Raw genomic sequence first — 12,002 nt, 5'->3', positions numbered from 1 at the left:
GGCTGCCAGTGGGTTACGTGGTTTGTATGTTAATGCCCATTAGATTAATGACATAACATTAGAGCCATATGAAGAGTCTGACTGAGGGATAATTGGTTCCACCCTGGCTGGACTCCAAAATGAGGACCCAATTTGTGTGTCCTTCCTGCCCATCCCCTAGGAACACCAGATGGATCAAGTCCTGCCACTTCCCCAGAAATTCCAGGAACAGGATAGGGCAGCTGAATGGAGCTTGGTGCTTAAGTGTGGTGCACACACAATAATAGTGGCACTGTTCCCCCATACTCCCATGTTCAAAGCTAGGAAGTGCAGGAGAAGGGATGGGGCCCTCAGATGACTAGCACAGGAGGGGTCCAACAGTTCCTAATTTTTCAGTGGAATAGCTGCTCTAATTTGACATATAGTCATTGTTGCACATGATCTGAAACACAAAATCCTCATTTTACTCAGTTCTCTTAAATACCTACTGACAGTGTTAATTTTAAATATCCAATAAAACATTTATGTGTCAGAGAAGAACCACATGATGCATGCCCAGTGTCAGAGGTGGACCCATGTGCCTATCACCATCACCTATCCAGTATGTTAACCTGGTAAAAGGCAATGTCCTTTACCCAATCTCAAGCCCCAGGCCTGTTCTAATAAAAAGGGAAATCAAGAAACATCTCCAGTTGGAGAAAGTACTGAATTTATTCCATGATATTCACTCAGAATGATTATGGGTTTTCTCACAGTGGTGGCAGGTGGGAGGGCAGTAATGCATAATATGCACTGGTCATTTCAGAGGAAACAGTTTCTGCACACGACAGCCCCTCCCCCCCCACCATGTGCTCTGTACTGTTTATTTAAATGAAGAATAAGTATCTGGTTGTGTAAACATTATTGCAAGGAAAGAACATCTGTGATATGCTTGTTCATTTATTCAGATTCCAAGATTATTTTCATGTAAGAAGCATTTTGGGTCTTTAAGTGCTCCCACAGGCTTATGCAGCCTGTCAATTACTTAGGAGAAGCAACATGGAGGGGGAAAGGCATTTTTGAAAGGTCCTGGCCATTTGCAATCTTTCTCTATACCCCCAAAGTCTGAGCAAATGCTGAAATAAGGTATGCAGCCCTAGAAATTTACCATGGCTAAAATACTTTGAGTGAAATTAAAATGAAAAAAATGCTTCTAGAGATTGTACTTTTACTCTCTGCAAGTGATGTATAATCCAATAAGAAATATGACATTAACGTGCAAGGTTGCAATATAAGATGAACTGGTAAATGAAATTAGAGATCAGAAGAAATTGTATGGACCTTCATACACCAGCTGAAGTTGTCCTCTGAAATAAAAAGAACTGCCAGTCACCAAGACTAGTTATGCTAAGTCAATCCATATTGTAGATCGTCAATTCTTACCTTTCTGCACCTCACAGGCCAAATGCCTACTTGCTATCAATATCTGGGTGAGCAGGATTTTTGATAAACATTTCACTCGGGGAGAAATGCCTGACATTCTCTAACTGTGAGCAGCTATGTCCCTAAATAGTTCCAAGTGACTTAAGCTCTCATCTCAACACTTCACAACAGGTAGCATTGAAAAGAAGCAGTAGGAAGATCAATAGTAAAGTAATGAATATGCTTTGAAATATCAGGACACATATTTCCTTCCAAAATCTATTGGAAATGGTTTAAGAAATAGTATGGGTAGCACGGAAGAGACCTCCAAATTCAGAAGCAGCCATCCTTTCAAGATCAGTGTAGGTGTGAAACAAACAGGGAGGCTCTGGCATGTTTCCATGTTCTTTATTTCTCTAGTGGAGAATACCCAGTTATGAAGTAACTGAAGTTAGCCACCATATAGGAATACATGCACGCAGGTTATCCAAAATGAACCCCACCCCAACCAAGATTTAAAACCTCGATTAAATCCTTACATAATATTAAAGTTGAACAAGTTCTGAAATTGAATAGAGGGTCTATTGAAGGATATGCCAAATTCTTTGGTTCTTGCTATTATAATCTATGGATTTAAATTTCAACCAAAATCACACATCATTGAGCTAAGAAGGAAAGCATCAAGTCTAGCAAAGTTCAAAGAAGTTAAGACTGAGCCAGAACTCCTGTCTCTTTGGAAGAGAATATTCAGATTTTGAAAAGAATTTGCCTCTTCACCCCGAAAAAAAGAAACCACACCCACACCCACAATGTCAGAAAAGGTCCTATCTCTATGTACCAGGTAAGAGACAGAATGGTGTAATGGTTAAAAGCAGAGGACTAATTCAGAAAATCAGGTTTGTTTCCTCACTCCTACACATGATGCTACTGGGCAACCTAGCTAGTCACAGTTCTCTCAGAAGTCTCTCAGCCCCTCCAATCTCACAAGGTGTCTGTTGTGGGGAGGGGAAAGGAATGATTGTAAATCTCTTTGAGACTCCTTAGGGGAGAAAAAAGCATGGCATTAACCCCTTATCTTCTCCTAAGACATTTAATCAGGACATCTGATTAAACATCAGCAATTTCAACAAGTAACATAATTTCTCCAGTTCTTTGTACACACATTGCTGTCAGGAAAAACACATGCAAAAGCAATAAAGACACAAGTATTTGAGAACAAGTTACATTCCACGTCTCCCTAAGAGTGACCAATTACTTATATAAATAATTAAGTTGCATAAATTTCAATTGCCAATGAGAATTACAAGAATCAGCCAAAGACTTTATGACCAAAATAGTGTTTTGAGGAGGGATTTGAATAATCACATTGCACTGAGATTATTGTGTGTCACTCAGAAGTGAATAGAATTAGCACAAAAATCTGTAGATGTATCTTTTTGATTCAGCCGCTGGTCTAAGTCAGTGAGAACTGCTTATTTTCAGACACACTGCCAAAGACAATTAGTAGCCAGCTATGAAAGCAGGAGACTTTATGTGACATCTTAGAGTTGGCTCCCTGTGACTTTCCTTACCTACATTTCTCAAACACTGGACGGTGACAGCAAATCCCTTTGTCCGTGGCAGCAGATGATATTTAAGTTTGGGGAGGCCTTTTGCTTCAGCCACCTGCATGCTGATTTGGTGTTTTTGCTCCGTGAACCTTGTCCCTTCACAGTGAATCAGAAACTGAAAACAAAAACAAATGTTTGACCAGAAAGATAAATGCACAAAACACAGTCACATTATTCTTACATTTTGTGTGCTAGTGGAGGTTTTGCACAGAGGAAAACATATGACCATTAGTGACCCAAGTATGTTAGGGCAGCATTTCAGATCATTCATAAACGTACACCTGACTCATTAGCATTAATCCACAGAAAGCCTGGACTTTAAAAATATTTGTTTATTTAAGAGGTGCCAGGCAGCAAAGAGCATTATAAACAATGTCGCACATGCTCACCTGGTCCTTACACAGAAAAGCCCACCAGAGTCACATAAGCAACCATGATCTTTCTAGCCAGTGGTGCTTGTCTTACCCAAACGACTCAGAATATTCAGCATTCTACCAGTTGAATAGTTTCTGTATCATCATGATGATTTAACACATTTATTTTTCATCTTTTCCCCTTTCAGAAACTCAGATGGATCAGCTCTACTGAACTATCAACACTTACCCAGAAGTTTTCAGGATAGTCTCGGAGATTAAGCAGGCCTTGCATGACTGTTTTCCGATCCTCCTCCCATTTGCGCTTGCAGAAAACTATCTCTAGGAAATACCACATCCAACCAATGATTGGCATGTAGGAAAGTTCCTTCTTTGCAAGTACTTTGGCACTCTGAAAAAGAGACACACAAAAATGGCATATGAGAAAAACAGAAACTTCCACAAGAACAGTGAAAGGGAAAAATTAAAGAGATCAGACACCTATCTCCTTATTCTTTATACTCATGCTTCTATTTGGAGAAAATGCTGCTAGTTTCAGGAGAAACAGTCGTGGAATAAGAACTTAATGCTAATACTAAGTATGCAGTCCAGTTTTAAGGATTCATATCCACCATAAGTGACAAATGAACAAACAAAAGCATAAGTGAACTTAGCATTGTTCTGCTTGTTCAAGATCTTGTGCAACATATAACACACTTATATCTGTATATTAAAGTATTCAAAGGTTGGCTGCATATGATTTCTTTAAACAGAGTGGTTTACAGCAAATTAAAAGCAAAAATTAGAAGAGGTCATCTTTAAAAAACTGTTCTCAAAGTTTGCAATGGAAAACTTGGCAATAAAGTTTGAGGGGAGGGAGCAGGTTGAGGAAAACAGCAACTGAATAATGACTTTTGAAGTATGCTTCAAAAATGAGTGGGGATGTACTCCGGTTGTGGACAGTATAATTATCGGCACAAAACCAGGCATCACCCTCAATTTATAAGGCATTTTAAATCACCCACACACTACAGCCTGCATCAGATTTTAAGAATTCTCTTCTTTCAGTAGTAGAAGGCAGTGCCATGAAGTAACAAGGACGTTTTGCATCAGAACACTGTTGTTTCTCTTCTTTCCTTCTTTGTCAGCTTACACGTTATTAAGAAGCTTTACTAAGCAGACAAAATGGAAATTAGAACTACAAGCTGTGTGAAATGTTTCAGCAACAAGTGAGAAATAAACACTTCTTGTATTGGATGAATGTGGTTCCTTTTTCATTTGTTCCAAGTGTAGCACTTCAACCTCCTTCTCCCAAAGACATTATATGTTCCCATCATATGGGGGGAGCGGGGTAGCCAGATGCCGTTCACATTTTTAATGGGTTCTGTTTTTATGTAATTGGTGTTTAAATTATGTTTTAATGTATGTTTTAACCTGTTGTGAACCACCCTGAACCCTCAGGGGGAGGGCGGTATATAAAACTAATAATAAATAAACTAATAATAAAATCAACAATGATCTGATTTAAACATTCAGGCCACAGAACAAAGTGAAAGAGAGGAGCTCTTGTAGCCAATTGTAATGTATGGCAACAGCAAGCATGGGGACAAATGGCTTTCCACACAGGAACTATCTCAATCTCAGGGCTGATTCGGTGTTAAATAATAAAGTCATCTTGTTAGTTACTATCAAGAGGTACAGTGGCCCTTTTCTTGCTTTTACCACCAAGGCAAGGAAGATTGACCTAGTTCCTGTTTTCACGTTTTATCTTTCTTTGCAAAAGAGCGGAGGGGGCGGGGGTGGGGGGGGGGTGGGGAGAGCTTAGGAAGTGCTGTGACCCATGAATAAGAACACCAATGGTAACAGCACTATCTCTTGAAAATCCTCATGATTTAATCCACATGAAGAAGAAAATAAACTGACTCCACAACTGTAAGAATGCACAGGGAGGGCAGACATGCGGAAGAACCCTGCCCAAACCATTTCCAATGCTTGCGGATCAATTCCCAAGAAAAATTAGGAGTAACACTAGCATGCAGGAAAGGTCAACAGAATACAGTAACTGAAGTACAATCATTTTGATACTAATAGCTAGTAAAATAGGTTGATGAGAAGTAACGTGTGCATTTAAGACTACCTGATATTCACTAGCTTGAGTTCATTAATGATGAGTGCTTGATTGACATGTGTTACAAAGGAGAAGGGGTGGCCCATAGCCCACGTCACAAACGCAATGATTATGAACAGATGTTCTCTCCTCCAGTGTCAACCTGGCATATGACATATGAATGTCACATGGGACAGTTCCTCCAAGCCCCCTGGGATGGTTCAGAAGTCTCCATATGGAAGGCTGTTTCCACACGGGCGGAATATGGCGGCCTGGGGACGGCAAAAACGCTGTCCCCAGGCCGCCATTCGCACAGGGGGTGCAGCTGCTGCGCAGCCGCGTTGCCCTCGTGCTGCCCGACCGGCGCGAAGCCAGCATTTCCCAACCTCGCTCGGGGAGCGAGGTTGTTGGGAAATGCCGGCTTGAAGCCGCTGCCGTGCGAACGGCAGCGCCTCCAAGGCGCCTTCCCCCCCCACTCCCTCCCTTCACTTACCTGGTCTCCGGCCCTCCGGCGCGTCACCGGGGCCTGGAAACACGCCCCCCCCTGCTCTGCAACGCTGAAGCAGGCATGCAGGGCAGGGGAGGCATGTCCCCAGGCCCCGGCAACGCACCGGAGGGCCGCAGGAACGGTAAGTCCACTGGGCAACAGCGGTTCTTTCTGGGACCGTCCATGCGGACGGTCCCGGCATCATCGGGTCGGCGTCGGTTATGCCAACCCAAGTCCTTCCGCCTCCGTGCGGAAGCGGCCGAACAGTGATTAAATGGGGGCAATTGACCATCAGGCGTACTTTCACTTTGTGTGCCTCTGCTGGAACTGGTTTCAGTGATTTCAAAGCATATACAACCAGGTGCCACTGGCAGCCAAGGATCGACAATATTTTCTTTCTGATTGACTAAAAATACAGGAGTACCAATGGCCATCTTAATCTCTCAGTCCAATCTACACTCGGATTGTTGCAGCATAAAACTGAGTAGGAGGAGAGAATGAAAGCCAAACTGAGCTACTTGAAAGAAGGGCAAGATAAAACAAATACTTAAATAAAATACCTTGATTAAAAAGCGGGGATTCATATATCAATCAGTCAACATTTTTTATTGGCATAGTTAAAAGAAAAGAAAATTTTACAACATCTATTGCATTCTTATGTAATGCTATAAGACTGCATTACGAAGGAATTCAGTTCTTCTGTGACAACTACTGTAGTAGACCACATTCTTCCCCATAACTCACTGGAACAATACACTTGTATGGAAGTAATAAAGACAAATTATATTAACTGACAAATGGCATGCAGACAGGCTAACTGCAATGCATTTTCAAGGAGACTTATGTTGTCACGGTTTCAATTTTATGCACAATCTTGAGGATTTACAAATTAAATTGATATTCTCTAGTGTTACTACACTCTTGCAGTTGCAGCCTTAACATGCTCACACCAGGAGACACTGATACAGAACAAACTGATTGTTCTGCATTTTATTCAATTTGCTTGACTCACCATCAAAACAAAACCACAACACACCCTACTAGAATTTTCCAATCATTCAAACTAAGACAGCTGATCTACACACCCCAAATAAATCATAAAGCACTGATACCATTTCAAGTGGTACTGATTTTTTTTTAAATCTCCCTTCCTATTTTTATACATAAAGGGAATTGCTTTCCATGGACAGGTGTCCACCCAAGCAAACCTCACATGAACCCCAAAATTGGATTAGTCCACTAACGCTGTATTGCATTATAAGTCAGTTTGCAGAAAATGTGCTGCTCCAAATTATACTGTACACTACCAACTAACTTTGGAAATATCATTTCCAAAGAAAGAACAAATTTATTCTGCATGGCAGGGATAATAAATCTTTCTGGCTTTGTATAATTTGTTCTAAGTGAATTTGTTCCACACTTCACATATTGTACTGAGATATTGTTGAAAAAAGTAGGAAATCTGGAATGTATCTTCCTAATCCTAGTTTTCCTTTGATGAGATGCACTTTGCTGAGACTGAGATTAGGGGAGAATGTAGATGACTAGGCCCTGATACACACTATTCAGCAAGGGACCAGGATCAGCCTACATCAGTGATGGCGAACCTTTTCAAGACCGAGTGCCCAAACTGCAACTCAAAACCCACTTATTTATCACAAAGTGTCAACACGGCAATTTAACCTGGATACTGAGGTTTTTGTTTAGAAAAAACGGTTGGCTCCAAGGTGCGCGTTATTCAGGAGTAAGCCTGTGGGCACCTTTGGAATTTTCACACAGGGGCGTTTTTTGAACACACCATTTAAAATGTTTTTCATGCAGGAAACAAAATGTTTCTTCTGTGGGGTTCCACACTGTTTTTTCCCTCTTTGGTTCCAAAAACATTTCCAAGCAGATTTGGGAAAGCACATAAAGGAAGATTTAGAGGTCAACAGTGATCATTTTCTTTTTCTTACAAGGTTTTACCTTTTGTTTTTTGTTGAACTTCACAAGAAGAAAAGATGTGTGTTTTCTTGGAAATGGTCCGACTCGTCTCCCACTCCTAATGAGAGGCCAGCATGCGGGGGGGGGGGGGCGGTGCGCGCACCCAGGAGAGGTAAGGGAAGCCACTTGCACTGGCACAGGTAGCCCGCACTGCACACTTGCAAGCTGCATGCAAGCCAGCCAGGCGGGAAAGAAAGTCTCATATCTCACGTTACTTCCGCTGCGCACGCCGGGTGCGGGGAGGCACGCAGCTGGGGCGCAGCCTCAAATTCTTTCTCTCTGAAAACAATACACCTGTAGATGGGGTTGAGAGGGGGGTTGTTGTATTTGGCAAGGCTGTGGATGCCACCCATGGCGGTGTCAATTCGGGTGGAGAGGGAGAGGACTTGCAGATAGCAGCCAGGGATGGCGGTGCGGAGTATTTGTGTCTTTTATGGGCGATTTAAGTCCACCCCACACACACACACCGGAGCGACTTAATGATGGGGCAAGATCTTGCTGACAATGACATGTGCTCCCTACTCCCCCGCAGGTCGTTGCGCTCCTTTTGCTCTTTTAATATTGCTTTTTTTATATGGATTTGCTCTGTCTTGCATCCTCTTTTCCCGAGGCGTCTTGGCCCCTGTGCAGAGTGCTGCTTGTCCACAGAGTGCCATGACCCGGAGAGCCTATGGACGGGGCTTTGGAGGAAGCTGCCCCCCGTGGGGGAACGGCGTACAGAGAAGCGGGTGGGCAGCACGGCTGTCAGGGAGCAGGGTGGGGAGGAAGAAGCTGACTTGCCCAGAGGGGGCTGACAGCTGGTGCCAGAGAGGGGCGGGGGCTGCCAGGGAGGGAGCGCAGGGGGCCGACATCCGATGTGCTCTCTGGCCAGCTGGCAACTGGAGCCCATGATCCCCGGCTGCGGAGCCTTGCCCTGCCTTGCTGCAGGAGGGGAGCGGAGGATAACCACAGCTGGCGGGGTAGGTGTGGGCGCCTATGATGGAAGGGTGGGGGGGAGAGCACACACCGGCCAGCCCTGGTCCCTCCTCTTGCGAGCTGCTCGCCAGTGTGCCAGTTCCTTTGTGGGGATGGTGCCCGCATTTTCAGGATACTGCAGCCCGCTCCGTGGGAGAAAATGGTCTGGCACAGCTTTGTTTTAACTCTGTTTTGTGTCACTTAGGCAGCGGCAGAGAGCAAAAGTGAAAACAAAGGGCTAATACAGCATGTGGCTGCCGAGCTTTGCAAGTGGAGGGAGGAGGTTTAGAGAGTACTGGCGGCTTGAACTCTGTTCTCTGACCCGGTGGTGCACTGCAGCCGAGCTGGGGGAAAGAGGGGCATGTCATTGCATATCAGTTGCTTCTTGAGCACTTTCTCGCGCGTGTGTGTGTGTGGGGGGGTTAAACTATAAATGGCGCCCACAGTCACTCTTCTGTGGAAGGCACCATGCTGTGCGCCTGGAAGAAGGGAGGCATGTTGGGTGTCTCCACAGGCAGGAAGTGTCTCCGCCGGAGTGGATTGTCCCAACAGCCACACCCCCGCCTTGGGGGGGGATGGACCCCATGCACCTGTTGCAGGGCCACCGACGGATGTAAGATATCAATGGAGCATTTTGCACACCATTTGCCCCCTTTCTCGTGCATCCCTGGCTGCGAGCCTAGCAGGGGTGAGGGGGGAAGGGGGAGATTCAGCACTCGCGTGCCAACAGAGAGGCCTCAGCGTCCCACTTCCGGCACGAGTGCCGTAGGTTCGCCAACACGGGCCTATATGAAAACAGCACATGAAAAATAAACTTTTCATTCAGCTGGCAGAAGCATTAAGCATGGAAGTTTCGCCAGTTCAGAAAGTTCTAAACAGAGTTCAGAGCATCAGCAGATAACTTTCTGACCACTGTGGAATAGTTCCTAGGTATAAGATGAAATCTCCCTGCAATAGCTGAAGGACAGTGATGTCAAAGCCAAGAATTGTAGCTCCAGAGATCAGAGGACAAGTCACATAAGCCAAGAACCAGCATGGGTACTATATGGAAGCGCAAACCAAGAGTCAGAGCTGGGATGGCACCCTTTCCCTCACTTAGTTATTTCGCCTACACCCATACTGCTGCTTCTTTCACTGTACATAACAATGGAGGGGATGGCAGGGGACCCTCACTATCATCACATACATACTAGGAATGGGTCCCTCCAAAAAGATGGGAAAACTGGCACTGTATAGTAACTGCACAGGGCTCATAATCCAACAAGTCAAGCTCTGAAAACCACCAGAAGATCTTGACCAGAGGATTTAAGACTGCCCCAAAATGAAAGATGTGAAGCAGATGCAACAGCCATACAAATGGCAGCCCAATCAAGTTTACTCGGCAAGCTTCAGTTCCACAGAATGAATGGATTTTCTGCCTAAACTAATTAAGTTTATGGCTGATTCACAGAGGCACCTTTACTCTTTGCTGAGAATCAACCCTACACAATAAAGAAGTTCCACAAGTAACAATCTGCAGTGGCTCATTGTCAGATACAATTCATCACAATGCTATTGTCTACCAGTGATTAACATAACACGTGATCGTGATGTAACCCTCAAATACTAGTAATTAATCTTTATTTACTACCACTGAAACTAAGTGGCTAATGGTGACTAGATCTCTCCTGATGTTCAGGACAGAGGTGTTGCTACCTCTCTGCATCTCTCTGCATCAGTGTTCTCCATCTGTAAAATAGATAAATGTTAGGGTTGGGGGTCACCACAACATGAGGAACTGTATTAAAGGGTCGTGGCATTAGGAAAGTTGAGAACCACTGTTATAGGCTGTTTTATCACCATACTATAGCAGCTATACACAAAGCTTTGGCTTCACCCCAGAGACAAATGCCATTTGTCATCATGAGTGCTTGCCCCTTGAATCAGATGATCAACAAGACAAGCATCACTGATAGAGTTAAGAGCTTTCCAACCCTGAGCAGCTACAGAATGAAGGTGTCAGACTTATTAACAGCAGTGTATAATTTAATACTGATATCTATATATATAAAAAGCTAACAGTGACTTTGTTAGTCACACCCTAAAGCCGAAACGGCTGGACGGATCACCCCCAAATTTTCACATGATGTTCCTCCCTGTTCTGGGCAGGTAATCGGACTTTCAAATTGCCGAAAGTCCATACCTGAGCCAGGTAAAACGTCTTTTTCCTGGCGCACCAGGCCAGGAAGCTGGCTGTGTTTAACTGTCACCATTAGAATGTTCGTGCAGCCTGTCTGTCTGTGGCCTGAGGGCTTGGTATGAGGGCTTAGAATGTTCGTGCAGATGGCCAGAGATGATCAGTGAAAACAATAAATAGGTAATACTGTTAGGTAATACAAGGAGAAGTGAAACACATACACACTTTGCCATGTGAGACGTCAGGTGGGGTTCACCCCCTCACACACAGGTAACTTTCACTCTCTGTGCCTCACCCACTTCTACCACACAATACACATCCAGCTCATCCTCACACACCTCACTCTGCCCTCCCTCACATCCAACCACCACTTACCCACTTCCTCACCCATATTCATCACAACTCTCTTTTACTAAAAGCGAGCTGGAGTTTGCCTTTTTCTTCTAAGAAAATCCATGGGGTGGGGGTGAACCAACACTACTGGCTCCGCTTCTTTTGCACATGGCCCTTTAAGAACCCAGAGAGCTGGCCTCAATCTGAGCCCCTCACCACCCTGCTTCTGCTGCCTGACTGGAATAGCCTCCTTGCCCCAGTTCTGCCTTACCCAAGCCAGGACTGTGCGTGTCAACCAGCCTTATGAACTGCAGGATTTGCACTCTGGACAGTTCCGTTGTGGAATGGAAAGGGTTACATTATACTAAAAAAACAAGACACCACCACATAACAATGTGAATTGAAAAGGGAAAGAGGGATTCCATTTGACCACCCCAAAAGGCTATGCTGCGGATCACTGGCCCTGCATGGACATCTGTGTGGGTTGTGGACTGTGATGAGAAGGACAATTGCCACAGCAACGCGTGGCCAGGACCCGCTAGTATTATTATAATACTAATAATTTAGTATTACTACAGGCACTTTCCAGTTTTACCATTCTAGAAAAAAGCTTTTGCTG

At 44.3% G+C, this 12,002-nt stretch overlaps 1 protein-coding gene across 3 annotated transcripts in view; it reads right to left on the bottom strand.

Moving 5' to 3' along the window:
* Positions 1–12,002, bottom strand: part of AGPAT4 (1-acylglycerol-3-phosphate O-acyltransferase 4) — a 74,186-nt gene that overhangs the window by 22,019 nt on the left and 40,165 nt on the right. For all 3 annotated transcript variants that reach the window (XM_048487741.1, XM_048487759.1, XM_048487750.1), the window contains exons 4-5: positions 3,594–3,755; positions 2,952–3,105 (exon numbers count right to left, since the gene is read on the bottom strand). In XM_048487741.1, the coding sequence (XP_048343698.1) occupies positions 2,952–3,105; positions 3,594–3,755 (316 nt within the window). The remainder of the gene's footprint in view (positions 1–2,951; positions 3,106–3,593; positions 3,756–12,002) is intronic.

This window comes from Sphaerodactylus townsendi, linkage group LG01 (genome assembly GCF_021028975.2).
Source record: "Sphaerodactylus townsendi isolate TG3544 linkage group LG01, MPM_Stown_v2.3, whole genome shotgun sequence".
Classification (NCBI taxonomy): domain Eukaryota; kingdom Metazoa; phylum Chordata; class Lepidosauria; order Squamata; family Sphaerodactylidae; genus Sphaerodactylus; species Sphaerodactylus townsendi.
Note: the sequence above shows the minus strand (reverse complement) of the source record. Positions and strands in the feature narration are given on the sequence as shown.